Genomic DNA, 27014 nt, shown 5'->3' on the forward strand with positions numbered 1-27014 from the left:
AAAAGCGAAGCTCTCGATTTACCGGTCGATCTACGTTCCTACCCTCATCTATGGTCACGAGCTTTGGGTAATGACCGAAAGAACGAGATCGCGAATACAAGCGGCTGAAATGAGTTTCCTCCACAGGGTGTCTGGGCTCTCCCTTAGAGATAGGGTGAGAAGCTCGGATAAGCGGAAGAAGATGGATGGATGGATGGATAGATAGATGGCTTTCAGTTACTGTTTTTGCCCATTTTAGCTACAATTTTGCTATTTTAGGATTTTAGCAATGGTTCATTCACATTAGCTTTTAGCCACTGTTTTGCTAATTTTAGTTTTTGGAACAGTTTGGCTCATTTTTGCTTTTTATCTACTGTTTTGCTAATTTTAGCTTTTAGCTACAATTTTGCTATTTTAGCGACGGTTCGTTCACATTAGCTTTTAGCCGCTGTTTTGATCATTTTGGTCTTTGGAACAGTTTGGCTCATGTTTGCTTTTAGCTACAGTTTTGTTAATATTAGGTTTTAGCGACTGTTTTTTTTTTTTTTTTTTAAATTAGAGCTACCGTTCGGCTCATTTTAGCTTTTACAACAGTTCTGCTAGTTTTAGCTTTAAGTTCTGGTCTTGCTGATTTTTAGCTTCTGTCCTGCTCGTTTTAACTTTAACGAATCGTTCTTCAGCAAGTCTCGACTGTCATTCAGCTCTTTTTTTTTTTTTCTTTATTTCTTTTTAAGACGAGAGCGGAGCCTGAATTAAGCGCAGCTGCCTGTCTTCAGCTCATATAAAGGCCCTGCAGCTTCTGTTTGGGGGGTGGTTATCTGATAGGACTCAGTGATCTCCTGCTGAGCACGAGACCTCTGGGTTCATGTTCAGATCAGCAGCCCTCCTCTTCCTCCTCCTTCTCCTCCTGTCTGTGCCGACGGGACATTCGGTTCAGCTCCGGGTGAAATGGTGTCAGCGTGGAACAGACGTTCTGTCTCCAGCAAAGATCGTTGGTGCTCAGAGTGCGTCATGGGGACGACTCTCAGCTACTACCACGCCAAATCTCAGCTCAGTGTTGGTCAGATCGAAAGGGGTGTGTTTGCTCAGGATCATTAGCTGCAGCAGCCATGTTGAATCGAGTTACCTCCCAGAGTTAATCCGTTGCAGATGTCCATTCAGTCATTAATTAATAATATTTAATATTTGCTGGGTTTGTTCGCCTTCTCACATGTGGAAAGTTTCCCTCTCTTCTTCTTCTTAGGGCACATTAAAGCTGGGTTTGTATTCCCGCAAGCAGTTAATAAATCCACTCTCTGACGTAGCAGAGAGGCGCTCTTTCACGCGAGGACGTTTTATACTCCAAGAAAAAAAAACAATCACAGAAATGGAAGCTTTTCCAGTTGATGGAGGAGGAGCCGTCAAGAGATTAGCGATCCCACGGCTAACGTTAGCTCCCAACAGCTCAGAACCTGTGTAGGAAATGGGTTCTTGGAGCTCAAAATGGCGTCGTTTTAGTCTCGCATTTGCGTCCTAGGGAGCAGATTTCTTCACTTCTTTGGAGTAGTGCTGGGCGATATAACGATACATATCGTGGGGACGATAGAAAAGTGTTTATCGTGATATATTTTCTTCTATCGTCTCTATCGTTTCTATCATAATTGTATCAATGATTCATGTAAATATTTCATAACGTAGGCTACAGCGAATGTATTAGTGTTTCACTTTGCATACATTCAGTTTATATAAGTGATAAATAATAAGAAAAAATAACTATTTTGCGAAGAACCTCCGTTTTGCGACATGACGCTGCTTTANCTAATGCTAATGCTAACTCTGCTATTAGACTGTTTTCTCATCTGACGCCAACACAACAAACCTCTTCTATCACTTAAAGAAGAACCACGAAAAAGAATATTTAACAATCCAAAAAGTGCAAGGTCAAACAAGTTGTAAAAGAGTCGGGGAAAGTTGCGAAAAGTGAAACTATAGCCGGCCGAAGATAATAGAGTCTGTTGTCATTTGATACTGTTACGTCCTAACAGGTACATATATATTGCTGCACTAAAACACAGCAGATCTCATTTGTGATCCGCTTTCAGTTAAATGTCACTTCGAAATAAAGCTTGAAAAAAGTAAGAAATTAGAATTTTTTTTTCATATTTTTCAGAGAATAACTGACAACGTACGTAATTGGGGTATATCGTGATATATATCGTTATCGTGATATAAAATTATCCATATCGTGATATAGGATTTTTTCCATATCGCCCAGCACTACTTTGGAGCATAAATCCAGTTTAACGCAGCAGAGTCCTCCAATTAACCTTTGGTGTGTTTCTCTGTTTAGTCTGATGATACCAACTTAATATACAACCCTTAAAAACAAAGTTCTGCTTTCCACAAGCTAAGCTCGCTGCCTGTCTGTTAATATGAGTTAATGGTTCCAGTGAAGTTGGGACGTTGTGTAATACATAAATAAAAACAAAATACGATGATTTGAAAATCCTTTTCAACCTTTATTCAATGAAATACACTACAAAGACAAGATATTTAATGTTCAAATGGATAAACTTTATTGTTTTTTTTTGCAAATATTCTCTCATTTTGAATTTGATGCCTGCAACATATTCCAAAACAGCTGGGACAGGGGCAAAAAAATGACTGGGAAAGTTGAGGAATGCTCAAAAACAGCTGTTTGGATCGTTCCCCAGGTGAACAGGTTCATTGGAAACAGGTGAGCGTCATGATTGAGTTTAAATGGAGCATCCCAGAGAGGCTCAGTTGTTCACAAGCAGGGATGAGGCGAGGTTCACCACTTTGTGAACAACTGTGTGAGCAAATAGTCCAACAGTTTAAGAACAACGCTTCTAAATGTACAGTTGCAAGGAATTTAGGGATTTCATCTACAGTCCATAATATCATCAAAAGATTCAGAGAATCTGGACAAATCTTTGCAAGAAAGGGACAAGGCTGAAAACCAACACTGAATGCCCGTGACCTTTGACCTCTCAGGCAGCGCTGCATTAAAAACCAACATCATTCAGTAACGGATATTACCACATGGGCTCAGGATCACTTCAGAAAACCATCGTCAGTGAACACAGTTTGTTGCTACATCTACAAGTGCAAGGTCAAACTCTACAATGCAAAGAGAAAGCCAAATATCAACAACTCCCAGAAACGCTGCCGGCTTCTCTGGGCTCGAGCTCATCTGAGATGGACTGACACAAAGTGGAACAACATTGTTTTCAGAAATCATGGACATTGTGTCCTTATCAGCGTAAAGTTCAAAAGCCAGCATCTCTGATGGTATGGGGGTGTATTAGTGCCCATAACATGGGGAACTTGAACATCTGTGAAGGCCCCATTAATGCTGAAAGGTACATGCAGGTTTCGGAGCAACATTTGCTGCCATCCAAGCGACGTCTTTTTCAGGGACGTCCCTGCTTGTTTCAGCAGGACAATGCCGAGCCACACTCTGCACGTGTTCCAACAGCGTGGCTTCGCAGTAAAAGAGTGTGGGTGCTAGACTGGCCTGCCTGCAGTCCAGACCTGCCTCCCATTGAAAATATGTGGCTCATTAGGAAGCCCAAAATACGACAACAGAGACCCCGGACTGTTGAGCAACTGAAGTTGTATATCAAGCAAAAATGGGAAAGAATTCCACCAACAAAGCTTCAACAATTAGTGTCCTCAGTTCCCAAACGCTTCTTGAGTAACTGTTAAAAGGAACGGTGATGTAACACAGGGGTAGACACGCCCCTGTCCCAGCTTTACTGGAACAAGTTGCAGTCATCAAATTCAAAATGAGTGAATATTTGCAAAAAACAATAAAGTTTATCCATTTGAACATTAAATATCTTGTCTTTCAAGTGTATTCAATTGAATATACCATATTTTCTGGTCTATAAGGAGCACTTAAAAGCCTTCAATTTTCTCAAAAAATGACAGCGCGCCTTATAATCCGGAGCACCTTATATATGTAAGAAGTCGTGATGTTTTAGTACGACTTTGGTAAACTACAAAGCCGAACCGCTTGCAGCATTAGAGCTCAGTTATAGTCGCCCTTTCTAATGTAGTGCGCGGATCTGCGCGAGCGGTGGAGGCGTTTATACTTGACGCTTACGTCGGTGCAGTATTCTTCCATGAGTTTTGAACCGTTCGATTATCTTTGTGATCTCTCATAGAGGGATCATATAAATGCTGACCCAGGTGAACCAGCTCCGCTAGAGCACCGAAATCATCCAATTTGAATGGAGCACGGCAAGCGCAAAGTTACAAAAATTGGGGTTTGCACGACGATTTGACTTATAGTCCGGTGTGCTTTATATATGACAAAAATTTGAAAATGGACCATTCATTGACAGTGCGTCTTATAATCCAGTGCGCCCTATAGTGGGAAAAAACGGTAGTTTAAAAAGGATTTGCAAACCATGATATTCTATTTTTATTTGTGTTTTAAACAGCGTCCCAACTTCTTTGGAATTGGGGTGGTAGTTAGAAGTCCGTATTTAGTTTAGCATTCTAGATCAGTTTTTTGTTCGTTTTTTACTCTGTGCTGACAGACAAGAAAGTCTAAAATCTCTCATAAACTCCACTTACCAGAGGAGAGAGTGTTGGAGCTGCAGCGCGCACACAGAGGGCTGCTGACGTAAACACCTACTTGCCTTCAAAATAAAAGCTCAGTTTAAAAAAAAAAAGGAATGTTTGGTTTCTGATTTTTCATTGACCTTTTTAATTAGTAATTAAATGATGTTTCTACATCATTTTATGGTTCAAGATAGTAGTGTACAGGCTCATGCACGTCTTCTTTCTGATTTCATCATGATTGACGTGTAAAATAAGGATCGTTCATGCCCTCGGCACTGTAATACTTGTGAAAGAAGTACATTTTTTTAAATGTAATTAGTCTCAAATCTCGGGGAAATCCCAAACAACGAGTAAATTATATTGAGAGAGGTTTAACAGAAACTAGATGAGCAATGTCTGAGCTTTCAAATTGTCTAAAAATAATCATCATTTAGAAGAAGTTGATTTTTTTAAGTGGGTCATATTACACAGGTTACCAGATGGCTCGGGTTCAAATACAAGGAAGTTAAATCAGCAAAAAAAAAACAAATCAAAGCTAACGCCACTGCATTGTTCCTTGAAGAAACTCCTCTTTAAAACCGTAATACAAGTTTAACCCTCGTTTATTGCTCTGCAACGTGTTTAAAAGTGAACTCGGGGTCGAGCGTTAGCCCTGCAGCGAACCACCTCGCCCCGAAGGAGTTCGTCCAGGCTCCGTCCTCTCAGAGTGACTCATTTGTGTTTTTTCGTGGGCGTGCTGCGTTCAGGGCTGGCAGGTTTCAGTCGGAAACGCTCGTTTCACTCGACTGCGATCTGATCGTTTCCTCCATGCAGGGTTCTCTGGAAACAAAACGATTTTGGGGGCCGGTCTTTCAAGCCAGACCTGCCCTGCAACAGGGAAAAGATTGAGGATTTTTCTTCCCTGCCTTAAAAAACTTTGTACAGAGTGATGAGCAGTAATAGTCTAGTCTCCTAATATGATGAGTCATTCTGAAGTGGAACTTAAAGCCTGTTAAGTCAAACTTCCTTCATGAGGTTTATGTTCTCATGATGAAACCCCTCAGTCAGATTTTTGCTGATAAAACTTTCATTACTTTTCTTTTTCCCCTCTCAAAAGCCTCCTGTAGTTGTCGTGATAGATTCAAGTCAGGCGACATACTTCCTGAGGTCACCGGTTTCCTTTCTGTCTTTTTTTTTTTTCCCCTAGTTTTAAATACTTACCATGCTGGAATATCCTTCCTCCTCCCGGTTTGTGGACACGCAGTATTTCTAGTAACTACCTCTACTGTTTTAAGTCCAAACATTTTATTTGTGGCTGGAGCCGTTCTCAGCTGCCGTATTCGGTGCTTTTAAACGTAAAAACGCGTCTCACCTTCCAGTTTAATCTGTGAAATATTGAATGATTGAAAATATAATAAAAGGGGGTGGGATTTAGTAAGTTTTACTTCTTCCTACCCCTTTTCAGACATGTTAAATAGGATTTATGGCATGTATATGGGTATATATACATAGGTGAGTGCACATTGGATGTGTACTTATTTTACAGATTTGTTATTTTGTGTGCGTTCAGTCAAAGTAGATGTATTTACTGATATAAATTTATTGTACAAGGGGTTCTATATGTTCAAATATGCGTGTATGTATATGTGTAGGTATATACACTGCCTGGCCAAAAAAAAAGGTTACACACTCTAATATTTCATTGGACCGCCTTTAGCTTTGATTACAGCACACATTCGCTGTGGCATTGTTTTGATAAGCTTCTGCAATGTCACAAGATTTATTTCCATCCAGTGTTGCAGTAATTTTTCACCAAGATCTTGGCATCATCATCTTGGAATATGCCCGTGCCGTCAGAAGAAATCCATTGATGGAATAACCTGATCATTCAGTATATTCAGGTAGTCAGCTGACCTCATTCTTTGAGCACAGACTGTGGCTGAACCTAGACCTGACCAACTGCAGCAACACCACCTGCCTCTCTTCTTCTCCTGATGCTCCCATCACTCCTGAGGTCACCTCCCCCCCGCCGGTCGGAGCACGTAAATCGAGTCTGTTTTATCCAGCTTCCTCTGAGCCTCATCAGCCAGCATGCTCGGAAACGTCTGCAGCTCCTCCCAGAACCACAGTGTTGGTTTAAGTCAGGGGTGGCCAATCCTGGTCCTCGAGGGCCACCATCCTGCATGTTTTCCTTGTTTCTCTGCTCCAACACAGCTGATCCGATGGTTAAATTACCTCTTCATGTTCTGCAGAAGCCTGTTAATCACCCTTTGATTCAAATCAGCTGTGTCGGAGCAGAGAAACAAGTAAAACATGCAGGATGGTGGCCCTCCAGGACCAGGATTGGCCACCCCTGGTTTAAGTGTTGCCTTTTTAATGGATACAGAACAAACGCTGCAGTCGTTAGGTTTTAAAAATGGCGGCTTTCTTGTGAAGGAGACGCTCTCGTGATTGACGCCGCTCTCTGGCCGATCATTGACCTGCAGTCCGCTGACGTCGAACCTTCAGCTCGACACTCGGAAACCCCGGCTGAGGAGGTTCTTAGAAGCGAGCTGGAAGAGGGTGGGACCACGCGATGGAAAGAGTCGACTCGAGTCGGGCCAAGTCCGTGGAAGGCCAGTAGAGCCTCAGGAATCCTCAGGAAAACCTATTTGACGATCACTAAGAGCATAGCAGCGTCGTGTTGTGACCGCCAAGGGAGGTTTTCCAAATTAGTCCCAGTCCAGCTATGTTCTAATTGGTCACAGAGGTCCTGAAGACTTTAGTGGGGTCCTAATCCAGCGTGAAGGGGTCTAAATATCTGCCTGCGTGGAACTGTTTTACCCAACAAACAACCATTCACCCTGCCATCCTGACAGAACTCTTACTGATCGTCATGTTTTACTTCGTTATAATAAAAACACTTTGGATGATGGGAAATTGAGTTAATTTTTACGGTTTAGGGAGCAAGCAGACGTGTAAATCCTCGTTAGTTTTAGTCTGGGATTCTTGGGTTTCAAACAAATGTTCAGTGATTTTCCTGACTGCTACACTCGCGCTTGTCTTCTGCCCTGCTGGGTAAATGATTAATGAAAACCCATTCCACATTTGAGTTGCCCTTTGTTGCTTTTTTTTAATTGTTTACGGAGACCCCTTTCATCACACTCCCACCTCCGTGTCAGCCGAAGCTCATCTCGGAGGACGTTACCTTAAAGAAACTTATCTTGGGGAGCTGAATGAATGAAATCTGCCGTGTCCCGTCCTCAGGTCGAGTTCTCGTACCCCCCTCTGATGCCAGACGAGGGCCACGACAGCAACCTGCTGCCTGAGGAGTGGAAGTACCTGCCGTTCCTGGCTCTTCCCGACGGCGCACACAACTACCAGGAGGGTACGTCTCAGCTGCGCAACACTAAAAACTGATATCCGATCGCATTCCCGTTTCTGTTCAGTCCTGTAAATCTCATGGACCGTGGCTGAAGTCACATGACCGTGTTGTGGTTTTACCTCTGCTTATCAAACTAAATTAAAAAAATGAGCTCGGATGCAACGGAGTTTGTGTTTATAGTTACATTTTTGTAGGAAAAACTTGAAAGATTTGCTCCTTTTTGAGTCATCAGCGCTACAAACCGTGCGTTGGCTGATTTCAAAGAAGAAGAAAATCGATTTAAGGGCTTCTCTTCGTTCAGCAGCTCATTAAACTAACAGCCTCGGTGGTATGATGGATTTTGGTTACAGAGGAATACAGTCGCCGCTGCTGAAAGAGACGCTGAATTATTCAGAGCTTTTGGGGTTTTAGTATCAAAAATCTTTTCTTCAAAACAAAATGTTGCGCTTTCCTTTTTTTTTTTTTTCCAAATAAGCCCTAAATCACCATCTGTTTCCTTGATCGATTTAGGGCAAAGTCCATTGTCTTTAATTTGATTTTAGCAAACATTGAACCAGCTGTTGAGCTCTGTTTTTGCTCTCCGGCTGCCGTTTTTTTCCTCGATCGAATCGAATCATTTTCTGCCGATTTTTGGCACGTTAATCCTTCCGTCTCTTCTTCGGCAGGTCGGACGGCTTCATTCTGGGTGACAGGAAGTTCTCGTCCGGTTTCCGTGAGCCTCAGCCCACGGAAACCTGAGATTTCTGTTTTGGCCGAAGGCGGTAGAATAAAATAAAAAAAACGGCTTTTCAAGACATCATCGCCACTTTTCCCTCAGCTTTACCTGGTCCGAATGCAGTCAGTGGTTTCATGTCAAAATCCTTGATTTTTTTCTGTGATTCTCCACCATTTTTCTGCAACCCTGCAGCCATTCTGTTCATATCATTCATGTGGTTCTGGTTGAAGTTTTAGGTTTTAGACTTTTGAGACTCGTCATCCCACGGAGAGAAAATCCTCTCTGAGAAACAAAACGCTCAAAGTTTCCTCCTCAGATTGACATTTTTCGAACATGTTTTTTCGTCTGAATCGCTTCTTATGAAATTAAAAAAGGATTCGGATTGCTACATTTTCACTTGTTTGTATTTTCAAAACTATTAAGCTCCTAAAATTTCGACTCAACTTGTTATTTAGCTAAATTTACAGGAATTATGCTCTTAAAATGAGCAAAAGTAAAATTGTGAATTTTGAGTTTTACTGTATCTAAAATATCAGACTAGCTTTTTTGAGACGTTACAAGTATTTTTAAATGTGCTGTAATTAATCTGACATGCCTTTTAAACTTAAACACATTTATCCTCTTTATTATTTGGGTTATGAAAAGTCTGATTTTGTTCTTAAAAAAAGCTTAAATGATCTAAAATGATCCAAGATAATGTGGCTTAAAGCCCATCAGGTGAGCTTTTTCTCTATTTGCCAATTTGAGCTTCTGCCTCAAGTTTTTAAACTTTTTTTTGTTTCTAAATTTATTACTTGCGTGCTTTTATTTTTTAGTTTTTTTAGATTTATTCAAAACTATACTGTGATTAGAATTTTTTAAAAATATGTGATGATTTTTATATAACGCTATAAGACAGAATTTTTTCCTTCTGCTCTTTCTGAGCACTTTTTACTTTTTTTGTCTTTAAATTCAGAACCTCTGGAGGATGAACCTAAAATAAAAGCATTCTTTGTCTCTGCATGTCTTTATGTATTTGTTTGCTTCTGTCACAAACATCCTGAAGGCTGCAGATGCCTGAAAAAATACCAAAAAGAAAAAAAAACAAAAACCCATGAATCTTACTGATCTTGTCCTCGTTTTCCAGACACAGTTTATTTCCACCTGCCGCCTCTCAGCGGGGACGTGAAGTGCGTTTACGGAGTTTCCTGCTATCGCCAAATAGAAGCAAAGGTCGGTTTGGTTCTCCTTTCCTGGTGTATTTGAATTTAATGTCTGTAACTAACATGCTGTTTCTTATCGGGGCTGGTTTTAGTTTACAGTAATCCACATCACAAACCGCACGCTGTTAGGACGCTTTGAGAAACCGCATCATTTTCTTTTTAAAGCACAACATTCAAATCAGTGCGCACACCTGAGGCCAGCGAGCGGCGTGCACAAACCTACCGCCGTTACTTCTGTGCTACGAGATAAAAGTAGTTAATAAACAAAATAAATACATCTGTTCAGTATAATGAGTGCCAGGCTGTGCATTAGCCATGTTTCCCCCCATTGTGAGGCGTATTCCAGCCATTGTGAACATAAATATCTTACCTGGCGTAGACAGCTCTTTGAACGACCTCAGTTTGGTTCTGACAGGACTGAAACCAGAGTGGGTCGCTCCTGTCGCTAAAACAAACTCAAATCTTCGACACTTCCCAGCAGTTCACACAAATAATATCCTGTGGACCTTTACAAATCCGTGTATGGTTCGTTCTTTGGGTTTTTCGTTTCAAAATAAAATTTGCAAAAGCAAAACAAGCATGGTTTTTTTTTTTTTTTTCGTTTTTAAAACGAAATTAGAAAGAACAGCAATTGCAAAAATAAAAAGGGTATGTTTTGGTTTTTTTTAACTGCAATGGTTAAACCAAAGACGAGCTTTTATTTTGTTGTTAATTCAACAGGAACTTATGGTGGAACTGGAAATAAAGACCTGAACTCCCGACACATAACGTTTTCAGTTACCAGTAGGTGGCGGTAATGTACACCTTCAGTTTCTCGCCAACCGCCATTAAAATCCACAAGAAGAAGAAAAACTTTTTCAGTTAGCACTTCAAAATCTACCAGTTTAAAAATGGATCTATTTGTCTTATTTAAAGAGAATCGACACATTTCACTGAGAGCTGATGATCTTACCGTCAACAAGATTTCTTTAATATTCCAAGTAAGTCATTAAATCAGGACATTACCGCCACCTACTGGTAACTGAAAAGTTATGTGTCGGGAGTTCAGGTCTTCATTTCCGGTTCCGCCATAAGGTCCCGTTGAATTAATAACAAAATAAAAGCTCGTCTTTGGTTTAACCATTGCAGTTAAAAAAAAAAAAAAAAAAAAAACGTACCCCTTTTTTATTTTTGCAATTGCCGTTTTTTCTAATTTCGTTTTAAAAATGAAAAAACAAAAAAACACATGCTTGTTTTGCTTTTGCAATTTTATTTTGAAAAGAAAAAAACCAAAGAACAAACCATACACGGATTTTTACACCACTGTCTGTGTTTGCTTAGATCTACTTTAAAACGGAGGCTCCTTATTGAGTTCAGGGTCACGGGGTCAAAGGTCAAGGTCACAGGTGACCCCCTTTATGAAAACCTTGTCTGTCCTCTAACTCTAAATTCTCTAGATTCTCGCTCTAAAACAGCCTAATGACCTAAATGTCCGCTGTCCTTTTAAAACGTCCTCTCAGGCTCTGAAGGTCCGACAGGCCGACGTCACCAGGGAGACGGTTCAGAAGAGCGTCTGTGTCCTCAGTCGAGTGGTGAGTGGGCTCTGACGCGTTACCAGCTGTTTGTATTCAGGAAACAAAGTGATCCACCGACCCGATTGGGAGAACTGGTCCTCCACAAGGATTTTGCTGACTCGCTGTGTTTGTTTTCCCCCCAGCCTCTCTACGGTTTGCTACAAGCGAAGCTGCAGCTCATCACGCACGCCTACTTCGAGGAGAAGGACTTCTCGCAGATCTCCATCCTGAAGGTGAGGACTGAAAACTGACAGCGCTCCGCTCCCCGGCGTCACTTCCTGGTCACCTCCCGTTTGTTTTTCTTCCACAGGAGCTGTACGAGCACATGAACAGCTCCCTCGGGGGGTCGGCTCTGGACGGCTCACAGGTTTATCTAGGTAGATGAAACATTCAGTGTGTGTAATAAGGGTATAACAGTACACCCATTAACATCGGACCGCGTACAGGCGAAAAGAGGTGGACAAAAATAGAAACAAATATTTTTTTTATTTTTTATTTACAGTTATGTAAGATGGTTTCCCCACAGAACACTTATCAGAGGGTTAAACACATCAAGTGGCTTTTTGTTCTTTTAGTTTTTAAGTTTTTTTCACACAAATAGTTCAAATTGGAGGAATAAAACATTACAATATGACTTTTGTGATAAGTTCCATCATGATTTACGTGTACCGTTATACCCTTTGGTTTGTTTAATTTTCTAAAATGGACCTTTATTTGAAAGGTTTTTGTGTATTTTTCTTTTTTTTTTAGCCTGTAAGAGAGTCATGTTGATGAACGATGTTTTTTCAGAGAATATTCTTCATTTCTTCACTTTTTTTCCCCGTTTCAGGTTTATCACCAAGAGATCTGATCCTGCACTTTCGGCACAAGGTGAAAAAAAAAACAAAACAACAAAGACAGAAGATTTTTATGAGCAGTAACAAAAAATATCCAGATTCTTTCTAAAGTTTAGTGCCGAGCCTGATTTGTTTTATCGTTACTGCAGGTACTCATCCTCTTCAAGCTCATTCTGCTGGAGAAGAAGGTTAGATTTCCAACTGAAACACGACATTTTGTCTCTCTCGTTGTTGTAATATTCACGACTTTCTCTACAATTATTCGTTTGCAGGTTTTATTCTATGTGTCTCCTGTCAACAGACTAGTGGGAGCTCTGGTTACGGTTCTGTCACTGTTCCCAGGTCAGTAAGGCTGGTTTAGTATTAGAAAAAAATGACAAAAAATAATAATTTAGTCGTTTTTTATGTATTTTCTTGTGAAATTGCAGCAAAAGGCAAATCAAAAATAGTCATAGTCCATATTTTTATATTTTTTATTTGCTGTTTAGCTTCATTAGGCAGAAATAAATGTTTCAGCAGCAGGGTGAGAACTGTTAGGGGTCAAATAATGCGAGCAGAACTATAAAAAACAAACAAGCCGTGGTGATATCTGCAGGGATGATTGAACATGGCCTGGTGGACTCGTCCCACTACCGACCTAAGAGCAGCGTGTCGGAGGATGTGAGTCTGCAGGAGAGCGTTTCAGGAGCCGAGGAGTTCGTCTCCGTGTCCGTCACCGACCTCGCCAACGTCAGCTCCGAGCCAGAGGGGGAGGAGACGGCGTCCCCGTCCTCTGGGAATGGCACGGAGGGCGACGGCAACCGCCTGAAAGCCCCCTCGCGGCCCTCTCCGGAGTCCTCCGAGAGCGACTGGGAGACCCTGGACCCCAGCGTGTTGGAGGAAGGAGGCCCGAAGGACGCAGCCGAGACGGGTGCCGAACTGCCGGAGGCGTTCGAGCCCAAGCCGGAAACGCCGATCACCGTGCAGCCGCAGGCGGTCAGCGGGCAGGGAGGGGTCACCCAGGGGCTGGTGTCGGGTCTGGAGGAGGATCAGTATGGCCTGCCGCTCGCCATCTTCACTAAGGTACAACTGATGACCTCCAACAAGGAGGGTCCTGTTTCTATATTACCTCACTGGAAACAGATCAAATACAAACATTTTTATCCTTTTCAAAGATTTGGTCTCACCTAAAAGGAGGAAGAGATTAAATTTTGGTGGTGATCCGGTCAAAGGTCAAGCTCACAGATCAGACGGTGCTCCAAATTTCATGGTCGTGGGATCAAAGGTCAACATCCCAGCTCTATCTCCGCAGCAGGGTAATGTAGGGTGTACATTTTAGGACGGCGTCAGACATGAGGAAAAATGGCGTCAGATTCCGGTATCAGAAAAAAAGCGCCTCAGAGAGAAGCCTCCTGCAGGTGGCGCTGTTGTTAGGATTTTTTTTTTTCCCCCCCCAACTTTATTTGTCCTCGTTGTTACGAACACAAATGGAAAGCACGGAGAAAATGTGTTTGACACAATTTCTGGCATTTGGAGATGCCAGAATCAACACATTTAAAATGCTTCATTGTCACTAAATTTCCATTACAGACGTTTTCTTTGTGGAATATTGCTTGTGTTTGTGCCGATTTCAGTTTGCTTTCTGTTCGTGCTCGCAACACATCTGAGCTTGTAGGCGAAGGAGCTTCGTATCTGCAACACAGACGAGCTACAACTACTAACAACATTAATCGTGAAGGTTCAGCCAGAGTTTAAATCTGACACTAATCTAGGCACCTCTGCCCACATTTGTTTGTTTTTCTTCTGCTGCAAAATCCGACATCTCCTCCCAGACTTTGACAGACCCCCCGGTTCGTAAAGAATCGGCGCTAACCGACCAATAGGATCTCGTCTCCTCCGTTCTCTTGGAAAATCGGCGTGTGTTTTAGCTTCCCGCAGGATGTCAGCTCAGCTTCGCTGAACGTGTCGCGTTTTAGCGCTCAGATCGGATCTCAGGTGAGATTAGAGGGAAGCGCCCGTCCAGCTCGTCTAAAGGCAGCGACTTTTGTCTTGTTGCCAGGGTTACCTGTGCCTGCCTTACATGGCTCTGCAGCAGCATCACCTCCTATCGGACGTGACGGTGCGAGGCTTCGTTGCCGGGGCGACCAACATCCTCTTCCGTCAGCAGAGGCACCTCAGTGATGCCATCATTGAAGTATGTCCTGTCTCTTTCACTCTAAAGGGGAGAAAGAGTGTTGATTCTTTTAAATTGTGTATATATATCTGCTGCAGGTGGAAGAAGGTCGGGTTCAGATCCAGGACCCCGAGCTCCGAAAGATCCTGAGCCTGACGACAGCCGACCTGCGTTTCGCGGATTACCTGGTGAAGCACGTGACGGAAAACCGGGACGACGTGTTCCTGGACGGGACGGGCTGGGAGGGAGGGGACGAGTGGATCAGAGCTCAGTTCACCCTCTACCTGCACTCCTTGCTCTCATCCGCATTACAGGAAGGTAGGAAGTCTGTGGGGACGAGAACGAGGCAAACCAAAGACGCTGTTACTGTCGTGGTAAATGGCCCGGACAAACTAGCTAATGTTTATAACCACGACCGACATAAACTTTGTCTAATTTTGAGTGTTTAGTTGCTCGGCTCCAGCTGAAAAGTCCCTCCCCGCCGACTCCTCTCCTTCCTTCTTCTCGTGTCGTCTTTTCCCAGACAACGAGAGGCTGCTGGCTGATTACGGCGCTCCTTTCATCGCTGCGTGGAAGATCACTCACAACTACCGGGTGTGGCTGAGCAACAAGCACCCTGCCATGACCGCCATCACTCCAGGGTGAGTGGGCGAGAGGCACGATAACAAGAAATCTTTTTTTTTTTTCAGCTTGGTTAACCTAATAAGCTCTTTGCTCTTTGAAGAGATTTTCTTTTTGTCAAAGTGGGGGTTGTGTGGAGCAGTCGGTGTCTTACCTGCAGTAGACGTAAGTCAGAACGATCTGAGTTGGAAGAATCAGGGGAGAAATGCGCAAACATTTAGAGCAGAGTTCGTCTAAAGCTGTTGACGTCGCGTGACGATAATTGCATCATTTTCTTCTCGGCTTCATCCGCCGCTTCACGACACAAAGCCTGGCCGAACTGTTTCTCACGGGGGTGTGGGCCAAGTGCTGTGTGATTGGTCAGAAGTTGTTCATACAGAAAAGCCGGTGAGCTTTAATGGAGCCATTTTGCTTCTGCTGCAAGCAGCTGGAGGCTGTTCGAAAATCCAGCTGTCTTTGCAACTGAGAAACCTCTGAGCTTAAAAAGACCGCAGAGAGACACAGGCGGCTCTTCGTGGCCATGACTGTCTCTGAAATCTGTTTTAACGCCAAAGGAGGTGGGAGGAGCTTGCTGGGAGTTCTGATCCGAGTGTCTCATGGTGTGTGACCACGACCCAACTTCTCTGCGTCTTACGGAGTATGATGGAGCCTTTAATGCAAACCTCTGGCATCTAAAGCAGCTCAAACTTTCAATTTCCCCAGCTGTTCAAGTTTTTACACTTCATCCAGGGGGTTCAGAAGCAGCTGGCAGCCAGCAAAAATCGCCACATAAAACCTACAGTCAGCCGCATTTTCGCCGTCTACCTGTCGTTGATTGTCCAAAAATAGTTTTTAAGAAATGAAGTTCTCCATCTCCACGGCAGATTTCCTTTTCGTTATTTGGAACGCAGCCCGGATGGATTTCTGTCATCCGTAAAAATAAGAAGGTCCCGTTAACTGTCGCTGCTTTCAACCAATAAGGCGAACCAGAAGCAAAGTTTTATCCAATCAGTGCAGAGCAGAGCAGGGAGGGTCGAGGTGCGAGCAGCGTTGAGGTTCAAGAAGCTTGTTTGCATTTAAACTGGCCCAGGTTTGGCCTAAATTGATTTTTGTAGGAGAAGAAAAAAATAAAAATCAGTGGGAATGTTGGCCTCATCTTGGTGTTTTCTTCTCTCTGCAGCCACCCGTTCCAAGGCCAGTACAGCGTGGCCGACGTCAAACTACGGCTCTCGCAGTAAGTATCCGTTTTGTTCTTTTGCTTTCGCCGGCTGCTGTGCAGTTTTTGGACACAAAAACAAAACAGCAGCGTTTAAAATCTAAATTACAAGCGAGCCTTGATCCATCAGTGGTGCTGCTTGTCTTCGAATCAGAACATGGAGGTTGCTGCCCTCTGGAGGATAGGAATCAACCCTTAATTTACCGCAAAGCTGTAGATAATTATCACTATTATTTGATTTAGTTTGTTAAACAAACTAATTAGCAGTGAGGTCATAGATAAAAGAGTGCTGTAGTAATGAATTCATAAGGTAACGATGACATTACAGACAATTTAAAAGACTGAAACATTTTTAATCAACAGTAAGAAATGTTAATTATGGGAAATGACTTAAATGTTCTATATGAAGTCAAATAATTAAAACCTTTACAATAATAACATTAAATTAAATGTAAATTTACCAAAAACATTTGTCTACACATGAGCTGATCAGATCAAAATTAGTTTTATGGGACTTTAGTAAGTTTTAGTTTTAATATTTGTGCCTTTAAACCTGTGAGCGTAACAAACCTGTAACTCTGAGGTAGCTGTAGTTGCAGCTGTTAATGTTTGATTGACATCTTTACCCCGAAATGACTCAAAATCCGATTTGCCTTCCTTAAAAGTCTAAATTTCGTTACATAAACTACACTGGTATGTGTGAGGATCCCAGCCTTGTTTCTGGCACTCGGCGACGCGTCGTTCACTTCCAAAAAGCCGACGATCCAGCGGCGTCTCTTTTTTAGACCGCGAGCTGATTGGGTTTCCGGAGGTTGCGGGGGGCCTCGGCGCGCCCCAACGCCCGGCTGGGAAGGTTTCACGAGTGCCGGGAGCAGCGGGCAGCCGGTGGCTTCAGGATTGATGTAGCAGCTGCGCAGTCGCAGGGAGGGAGGGCTGGGGTGTGTATGTGTGTGTGTGTGTGTGTGTGTGTGTGGTGGGGGGGGGGTCTCATAACAGCCCGAGTCATTAATAATGAGCGGGGATCATTCGCAAGAACAGAGCCGGAGACTCCTTCGGGCCTCGGCTCCGCTTTCGTTCCAGGAAGCGCGGATGAAAGACGACTCCATCCACAGCTGGAGCGCCGCTTCTAGCGTTACGGCTGCAGATAGATGCCCCCCGCCACCTCCACCTCCGATAACCGAGCGGGCCGTCTCTCCCCCCCCTAACCTAACTTGGCGGTAGCAACACGGGGCAGATCTGGTTGGCCGAGACGCTCGAAGCTCTCGCTTTACCTTCAGGTGTTCGGTGTCAGGGCGGGCGGGGAAATTTGTCACAAAGGTTCGGGAAAACGGTTCGTCTGCAAAACAAACACGAGGATAGTTGTGGAAATTATTCCATTTGTGGAGCCACTGAATTAGTTTTATTGGAATTAAATATTTTCACTTGTATAATAAAAAATATATCAAATGAAGTAATGGAAACAAAGAAGGAAAAGAACAAAAAAAGTTAAAATAGGAAAACTTGATATTTTTAAATGGGTAAATATGGAGAATTATGAATGAGCAACAGAAATTTATCAGTATTTTACCTATTTGTCTCCTGCTTTTTCGTTGAGTTTAATAATCAAAACGTAATTTAGCAAACGGCTCCTTCATGATCTTATGTGGATTCAAACAGGAAACAACAGCAGAGTGAAACCTGAGCGTCCTTCGGGGCTAAAACGAGCCGTGTGCTCTCATTAGCGTCCACTTCCTGCTGCTCTCTATTAACTCTGGGAATTACGTGTCGCTTTTAGCGCATCCTGCTGCTCCACGTGGAAATGTTAAAGTCCGCCCGAACATCCAGCAGCATTTCTTTAAAATGGGGCTCACTTATTGGGAAAGGAACACGTTTCACTGAATTTATTTCTTCTGTTAAAAGGAGCTTTTAGGCCCACATAACAGGTGGAAGAGAACCTGGAGAGGTGGAGGTAGGCACTTAAAAGTATTTATACAACCCTTAATGAGTTGTGGTGTTTTTATTTCAAGCTGCACTGCATGTTTTGCAACTTTGAAGAAATTATTTTTTGTAAGAAAATGTACAGAAATGGCTCGTCTGATTGTACAGATTGAGTTATAAAAGAAAGAAATCTAATTATGGGCGTGGCAAAGCCTTTACCTCGGCTCTGGCCTCGGTCTAATTTTCATTAAGTTTGGGAAAGTTTAGTTTCACGCAGCTTTCAGTGTAATTTAATTAGTTAAGCAGGGTTAACAGAGAGGTTATGCAGAGAACCATGTATATGCAAAAAAAACAGGACCGAGAACAAAGCCTTGAGGGACGCCATGACTGAGTGGAGACATCACAGTCTAGTAACAATCCAAATAAGCAGAAGAACTTATATCTGTCAGGAGACGTCAGAGAGGGTTTGTGTAGCGACAGTAGCAGCAGTAAAAGAGACCCACGGTTTGTTGAAGAACCAGTTGGAAATGTTTCACTTAAGGTCACTTTTTAGGTTCCTTAGTAAAGTACTCAGAAGTGGGTCTGTTTTCAGCTCTGGGAACTTGGATGAAATCATTTACCCATGACTCTGAGAATGCTTTCGTGGGATTCATTCCTAAAGTTGGAACTCTTCATCCACTCATAAAAACAATGCAAACTCATCAACATGAACGCAGTTCTGAATATGAATGCATGAAATCACCAAATGTTGCTTCCAAGAGGTTCAGAACCTGCTAAAATGGGTCAAAAATGGATCTAAAGGTTGAAATGTGGACTTGATTTTACTCTTATTCTGCTAAAATGATGTCAACGTGCCTTTTTTAGTTAAAGACATTAATAGTAAAATAAACAGACATGTTAAATCATTTCTATTGTACATTTCTAAATAACAGATAATAATTAGAGAGAAAAGCGAGTCAAATGAAACCACAGATAATCACACCACTGAATACTCCCTGTGGGCTTTCAGTCTGAAACATTCAGTTGCGACTTTTGATTTATTTATCTCCATCAGTCTTCGGACATTTTGTCTTCTGCATCAGTAAACATGGGAGTTATTTTCCTGAAACCTGACACCGGCTGGGGTTAGTGGGGCAGAGGGTGACCAGTGCGATGGGTGCCGCTCTTCGGGATGCCGGGTGGGAAAGCAAAAGCGGCAAAGCCGAATCCGTCCGCTCCGCTCAGCCCGTCGCCGAAAGGGGGGGTAAAACAAAAACAAACAAAAAAACAGGAAAACTAGGCTTGACTTTCCCGCGGTTATGCAGTGATGTGCGCGGATAAAAGAACGCTCCGGGGTCCCAAAACAAGTCTGACCTTTTTTCGTGTTCCCTCGTCGTCCTCGATTGGACAAAAAGCAGCTGGTGGCAAAGATGTTTTCAGGGAAACCAAGTCATGTGACGAGCCACACTGCTGCAGGCCATCGTCCACTGTTAGAGGATGCCTCTTTATTGTCAGAATATCTCATAACGCTACATAACGGCCATGTTTATTTGGGTCAGCAGCTGGACGTGAGGCTGCTACTCCTTTTAGTTCCTTTAGAAACCAACATAGCAGTGTCTGATAATGGTACATTTTAGTTTCATGGTTTTATCTTCATTTCACCTCAACATATGTATTATATTTACAAGTTCAGCCAACTTTAATGCTAGTTTGATTCTAATTTATCTGAAAGTAACTGTTAATTTTAATTTATTTGACCTCATATAATCAATGAAAAACCTAAATTGGGTAACAAATCCTGGGTAACAAATTGGTCTAAGAAGCTCAGTTTAAACTGTACATCCACTGATTACTTAAGTTTTACTCGGATTTGTTCAGTGGTTCATGAGATGCTTTGGTAACAGAGAGATGAACACACAGACCCGGGCGAAAACAATATCGTCCACCGTCTTAAAGGTTTATTTTAGAAATAAAAAAAGGTTATTTTAAAATTTTTGTTAGCTGGGTTCAAAGAGCCGAAACATAGCTAAAAAAATACATGGTGATGTTTTAACTTCTAACACGTGGTGAAAGTTAGAGTGAAGTAGTTTATTTTAAGTTAAAATGACTCATTAGAGACGGGGGGTCAAACTCAGTAACACAAGGGAGCCCAAATTAAACACTTGGGCCTAGCCAAGTGAAAAGTGTTTTGAAGCCAACATCAGTTGAAAGAAAATCATTATATATATATATATATATATATATATATATATATATATATATATATACATACATACATATATATGTATATATGTGTGTGTGTGTGTATAATATATATATACAATTAATTGTTCGAACCAGCCAGAAAATACCACTGGAGTTTCATTTTTTGGCTTCCCAAAAGATAAAAACCTTCCTCAGATTTGGATTCATGAACTCCAATGTGGGAATTACTATCAGAACTCGGGTTTGGACCACTTCAAAGAGAAGCACCGCTCCGACCCTCGTTACTGCGGTGGACTGGCAAGAGAAGAAAAATAGATCGAACCTAAAGAGATTAGCGTTCGCTTTCTTATAAATCGTTCTCCATTAAAACAGCTTAAAAGCCATAAACAAAAATCCGATCAAACAGCTTCTAACAAGAAGAAAACACAGAAACAGACGTACGTTAAAGCAGACTCTGTTACTGTAAATTCCATTAGGCTCAAGTCAGACACTCAATATCGTTTCTTGGCTGCAGGTTTATTATTTACAACAGTTTGATTGGTCCCATTTGATGTCCTCTCTTGTCCTTTCCACGTCAAAATAAGGGTCAGTGAGAAATTCAAAGTCTATATTTTTGGCTTTAAAGTAAATTCACAAGAAGACTTCTCTAAATAGGCTCAGTTTTTTAAGCAAAATGAGAAGCAATGGATACTTGATCTGTCCTAAACTGATCTAATAAAATTTAAATGTCGTTTTTGGGGTGGGGCAGATAAAATGTTACCAATGGCCGAATCCGGCCCGCGGGCCTCAAGTTTGACACATGCATCTTAGGGTTGTGAGTGACGGGGGTTCGCTTTCCGCAGCTGCTGCCACAAAGATGAAGCCGGAGTGAGATTCCTGCTGAATGTCAGGTCAGCTGGGATCCACATGAAAGGTTGCGTGTTGGATTCTCACCAGCTTCCTGTTCTGATGAAGCCAGGCTGCGGCGGTGGCGGCGGCAGCTGCTGGCTTTAGCAGTCTATTCGTCGCGAAGCGCCGCCGGCTTGTTTCGGATCGCCACTGCGACTTTTTGCGCGGCCTCCTCTGTCACATAACCCTTTCCAGCAGGTTTTCACAGCGTTTAGGGACAGCGTTTTTTTTTTTTTTTGGTAAAATCCGAATGTTGTTTCTGATTCTGATGTTCTGTTTTTTTTTTTTTTATTTTCTGCAGCTCGGTGCAGAATAGTGAGCGAGGGAAAAAGATCGGAAACGCCATGATGACAACCAGTCGCAGTATGGTCCAGACAGGAAAGATCGTCGGTAAGGAAGCCTCCAAATGAGAGGTCCGATGGACAGATTTTCTAAAAAAATAAAAATAAATAAAAAATTGAAACCATTACAATAATTTTCCATACTCAGGTCAGTCAGTGGGCGGAGCATTGACGAGTGCCAAGTCCGCCATGTCCTCCTGGTTCTCGACGCTTGCCCAGCCGGCGCCAGTAGCCCCGTCCTCCTGTCCTGAACCTGCCACCGCCGCTGAGGTGAAACAATAACAGTCGGGGTCCAAAACTCCTCGGCGTCCCCGTCCTCCGATCGTACAGCCTTTAGGGTCAGTCGTCACAGATGTGGGTAGAAAAAAAAATCCTCAAATTTAAAGGGAAACCATAAAACGTGACCATCTCTAACCTGGAGAATCTGGACTCTTTCCAGCGTCGTCGATGCCACTACAAAGACAACGGCAACAAATTAACTGTACCGTCCATAATCACTGTGAGGTGGAAACTGCCACTAATGTTGATCAAAATCTGACCTACCGTTTTCTCACTGCTGCAGTTTGTATCGCTGATTTCTTTCCTCTGAGACACAAAAGTTGCTGTATTTGGGTTTGCTGTGTTGCCTCTCTTATTCAGTTTTTAATCAAATCTCTGCAGATTTGACCTAATAGCATGAGCCACGGCACCTTAAAAGGTTTTATCTAATTAGGATTTTAAATTCATTCAAGCTCAGTGCCTCTAACAACATTGTGGTTGTTTTAGTGAAGTAAAATTTAAAACACTGGTTGGCTTAAGGATAGCTAAAGCTTATCATTAGCAATAAATTTATTTATTCCTTTAGTTTTACTAAAGAAAAGTTACAATGGTCAATGTGGTTGTTTGCAAACACTTAAAAATAAACTGCTAAATATACAAAATAAAAGCTCTTTTTTTGGTCTTGTAACAGTAGCAATTTTCCCCTGCTAACTAGAAAATGCTAACAAAATTAGCTAGCTAACATCTCCCCGTTATTTTATCTACTTTGGAGAAATGAGCAGTAAACAATAAATAACATATATTTAGCAAACGCTAACCAAATATCATTTCTGGTGTGGTTGTAATTAAAAAATGTACTCAATGACGACAATAATTTTACAAAAACAAGAGTCTTTGTACTGCTAAGCTACATTAGCTAGTAAGTTTTGTTAGCATTATCTTTGCTAGCTAAAATGCTAAATTCTATAGCTAATTAAAGTAAAGTAGCACTGAAGATATATCTTTCTGAAGGAAAAAGTAAAATTATACAGTTTAAACTTCGTTTTTAATGCAGAAAAAATGTCAGAAATGGTTATTAAATGAGAGGAAATTGTAAATGATATCAAAGTAAACGAGTTTTGGGAGAATCTTAAACCAAACTAAGAATATTCTTTATCTGTTTTTTGATATATCAATAATATGGACGTTATCCCCACCTAAGTGTGTTTTAGATGTTTTAGCATTTTATTAAAATTTTGTTGATAGAAATTACTTTATAAGCAGAGAAAAAAAAAATTGTTTTAAAAAATATCTGGGCCTAAAGTAGACCGAAACAACATTTTACAGCTTAAACATTTGCTTTTTACTGTAAATTGTTACCTTTTTTTCTGTTTTTCTTTAAAATATTGGTCACATTTTATACTTACTTTGAGATAAGCTTACAAGAGACAATTTAGGAAAGGAATAAACAGAATTATGTTTGATTCACTGCAAATAAAAACACCTCCACTGCAGGAAAAATGTATTATTCTTGCTAAAACAACCACAGTGTTGCTACAGAACCAAAATGCTTCATTTCGATCGAAAACGCCTCCTTTAGTTGTGAAGGAATCTCTGGAAAACTGTGGATTTGTGGGGCGTTAGTAACCCTCCCCTGCGCCTTTTTGTACTTTGTCAGTATACACATAAATAAATATATATATATTTGAAGAAGTATATTTAGTAACACAAAAAATAGTCTCGTTACAGATAACGTATTTATTTGTTGTGTAACGTAAAAGAATCTGTGCTCTTTCTCATGACAACACTGGAAGAAGTGGACCACTGTGTTTATTTGCACAAGGCAGCCATTTTCTTGTCTCTTTGTGAACCTTTACCTTGTAAACCTGTATTTTCGAGACGCTTACGGGATTGTTTCCCATCATGCCGCTCAGCGGTGTGAGATTGAATTCGAACCCGGCAAGCGCGCCGCTCCCCAGCTTTTAAGCGTCCGCGTGGTTTCTGTTGTCGTCGCGTTTTCACACCTCCTTTGATCACTTCCTGGATTAAGTTTGGTAAAAGAAAAAAAAACCGTATGCTATTATTTTGGTGTATTTTTTTTTCTATGATCCCGAAGATCTATTTTCATTTTGTATTTAAATATTCTGAATGTAAAGTGAGCTGAGTTTCACCGAATATTTTTCCTGAGAGATGCTTTGAACGTGCTGGAGAATGAAGTGATGAACCATGTTGCTGTATTTAAAGAAATAAAAAAAAAAATAAAAACTGCACTTTTATTTTTTAGGAGCGGCGGTTATCTTGTGTGTCTGCTTTTAAATGTGTCAGCCGAACAAAGTGAAAAACATTCACGTTCGGACTGATTTTTAATTTTTTTTTTTTTTTAATTAAAAATTAAAAAGACAGGTAATCCCGAGCGCAGCGGTTGTTCAGCCTGAGGCAAACGGACTTCATGACAACCTGTGTGAACGCTATGTCCAAAACAAAGTTCTCCAAATGCAGCAAAAACTTAAATTTCTTAAAGCTTTAAACCAACAAATTAAACACAAGCTGAAAGTAAATAAAGTTTAACTTTGACGTCAGCACAGACGAGTTAAGAAGTGGCCACAGCAAAGAAATACAGAATTTTCTTATTATTTTTTTTTAGCGTTTTAGACATTTAAGGATCTGTACAGAAAAAAATAATGTGTATTAAAAGTCTCATCATAAAGGGCACATCTTTAACCGAAAGCTCGGGTTATACGGCGGAAAAAAGAAAACAAAAGCTGAATATTTTTAGAATTTCCAACTACCAGCATTAGGACGGTTTGTCAATTTTTCAACCTAAAAAATAATCATCAGTCAGAATTAATTCAGGACGTCGTCATTGACAGACAGGCCTGGATGAAGATGTCCCCTTAACGGTAGCGAGACCAAATATTTATCGAATACGGAGTAAATGCCCTTCGAAAGGATTGGTCCAAAACTGGAGTCAGATAACTGTCAGTCTGTCTGAGCTGTTTATGAAAATGTTTTAAGTGGCGTGTGAAGCTCCATGGTTCCTTCAGCAGGACCGACCTCATCCTCGGGGATTTCCAGGAGCGTGTCGGAGTGTGTGTGCTTGACCGGAGATCCTAACCGGAGAATGTCCGGAAGGGAAAGATGTGTTAAAAATCAGAAGCTGACGTGTTCCAAATAGTCTGTTAGTTATGAAGGAAGCTTATTTTATTGTCCGAGTTGACAACGAAGTTAAAAAATAAACAAGTTTTGCTTGATATTTACTAAATAAAAGAGTACAGAGGAGTGATCTGTATCCTGCTGAAAGCGTTTGAATCTGACGACAATTTTCACCACTTTCTTTAAATAAACTGCAACTATTACCTTCCGCCTATTTAGTAATAATAAAAAGCAAAACTAGAAGCACTCGGAGAGCTCAAACCTCCCACCAAGGCCACAGCGTGATTAAAAAACAGCGCCATCCGGATTACAATCTGGATGAGCGCCATATTTTAATCCGTTGTTTTTTGGGACAACCCTAACATTTCCTGAAGATTTCCTCCAAATCTGTTCATTAATTTTTACCTGATCTTTGCTGACAGACAGATACACAACTGAAAACAGAACCTCCTTGGTTGAGGAAACAGAAGGGTCACATGTAGGAGCAGAGACGAGTTTTTAACAGAGGGGTTACATGTGACCTTGACCTTTGACCTTGAAATCAACAGGCATCATCTTTGACCCATGAGGCGTCCGGCTGTGCAGTTTGACATTCCTACATGACACAGCTGCACAATTAGAGCACGAGGTCAACTGTGAGGTTGACCTTTGACCCCATGAACCTTGAAATCAATGGTGATCACCCTCTGACCAAAGAGGTGTCCAGCTGTGCAGTTTAATTCTTCGTTACGTGATTGAATAGTTAGAGCACAAAGTAATCTGTGATTTTAACCTGGAAATCAACAGTGATCACCCCTTGACTCATGAGGTGTCCTGCTGTGAAGTTTGACATTCCTGAAAATCTGTTCCTAACTTTTTGAGTAATTTTGTAAGCAGACAAACAAAAACAGATGGGAGTTTGGTGCTTTTTTGTTTTGTTGTTGTTTTGCTGAATAAAAATCTAATTTCCCTCAAAGTTGTGGCAACTTAGAAACTCTTGCTCTCGTCTCACAATAAAAGTCAACTTTTAGGTTAAACCAAATCTTAAAAAAATAAAATATTTATGATCTGCGTGTACGTTGTAGATGAGGTGAAACAGTCGATCACAGAATTCTTTTTATCAAGACCTGAACCTGTCGTTGGTCACATCGTGGCTTAGATTTTGTTTCCGTCTTCATGGGGAATACTCTTCTTCCTCGGCACCTATTTGTTGTGGTGTACCTCAAGGGTCCTATTTTGGGTCCTGTTCTTTTTTTCTTTATATACGCTTCCTGTGGGTTCAAGGTTCAGAAAGTGGAACATTTGAGGACATCCAATTTTATTTCCCTTTTAAACCGGATGTCTCTGTTTAACTGTCTACAGGACGGTTTGACCCCGAATGAAAACAAGACTGAAATGATCGTACTTGGAGATCCTCCTCCTCCTCAGTGAGTTCGCTGATATCCTCGGCTCTCTGACTCCTCGTTGTTCCTCCACTGTCAGAGATCTTTTTAGACCTTTTTATTATTTGAGAACCAAGTATCCACAGTTGTCAAAACCACTTTTTATCAGTTACGTCAAATTACCAAAGCAAGATCTAACTTTCCTCCAAAACACCTCAAAACTCTTGTCCATGCCTTCGCCGCCTCGAGACCGGACGGCTGCAGTTCTCTATATGTCTGTCTTTCCCAAACGTCTGTCCATCGCCTGCAGTTAGTCCTGAACGCCGCTGCTCGTCTTTTAACACGTACCAGAAGGCAGGACCACATCCCCCCAGTTTCAGCAGATTTACATCGGCTGCCCGTTTGTTTTCATATCCACTTTAAGATTCTTTTACTCCCTTTTTAAACATTTTCCATGTGTCGGCACCACTGCATTCAACTGAACTTCTTGACTTTTCTAAGCCTAACGGAGCACTGAGATCTTCCAGCCAGAAGCTCTTAGTGCAGCTGAGGGCTAAATTAAAGCTCAGAGGGGATCGGCCCCCCGACTCTGGAACAAGGGGCCCCATGACGTTCGTACTCCAGTCTTTTAAATCCTGCCTGAAAATTCAATTTTTTATATTGACTTTTAAGTCGAGTTTAGTCTGAGTTCCATCGGATCCTTTATGTTCCATTTTTTCCGTTTTATTTAGTTTTTAACCCATTTTTACTGCACCTGTTGGTTTT

General features: G+C 41.6%; 1 protein-coding gene across 1 annotated transcript in view; it reads left to right on the forward strand.

Moving 5' to 3' along the window:
- avl9 (AVL9 homolog (S. cerevisiase)) overlaps nucleotides 1–24021 on the forward strand; it is a 27234-nt gene extending 3213 nt beyond the window's left edge. Inside the window, exons 2-16 of the mRNA XM_017414149.3 lie at nucleotides 7777–7897; nucleotides 9736–9821; nucleotides 11311–11382; nucleotides 11508–11597; nucleotides 11675–11741; nucleotides 12194–12234; nucleotides 12350–12388; nucleotides 12473–12542; nucleotides 12796–13262; nucleotides 14239–14373; nucleotides 14451–14670; nucleotides 14876–14993; nucleotides 16133–16186; nucleotides 21459–21547; nucleotides 21647–24021. Of these exons, the coding sequence (XP_017269638.1) occupies nucleotides 7777–7897; nucleotides 9736–9821; nucleotides 11311–11382; nucleotides 11508–11597; nucleotides 11675–11741; nucleotides 12194–12234; nucleotides 12350–12388; nucleotides 12473–12542; nucleotides 12796–13262; nucleotides 14239–14373; nucleotides 14451–14670; nucleotides 14876–14993; nucleotides 16133–16186; nucleotides 21459–21547; nucleotides 21647–21780 (1803 nt within the window). The 3' untranslated portion in view covers nucleotides 21781–24021. The remainder of the gene's footprint in view (nucleotides 1–7776; nucleotides 7898–9735; nucleotides 9822–11310; nucleotides 11383–11507; nucleotides 11598–11674; nucleotides 11742–12193; nucleotides 12235–12349; nucleotides 12389–12472; nucleotides 12543–12795; nucleotides 13263–14238; nucleotides 14374–14450; nucleotides 14671–14875; nucleotides 14994–16132; nucleotides 16187–21458; nucleotides 21548–21646) is intronic.
- Nucleotides 24022–27014: the final 2993 nt, after the last annotated feature.

Source organism: Kryptolebias marmoratus, linkage group LG21, assembly GCF_001649575.2.
Source record: "Kryptolebias marmoratus isolate JLee-2015 linkage group LG21, ASM164957v2, whole genome shotgun sequence".
Lineage (NCBI taxonomy): Eukaryota > Metazoa > Chordata > Actinopteri > Cyprinodontiformes > Rivulidae > Kryptolebias > Kryptolebias marmoratus.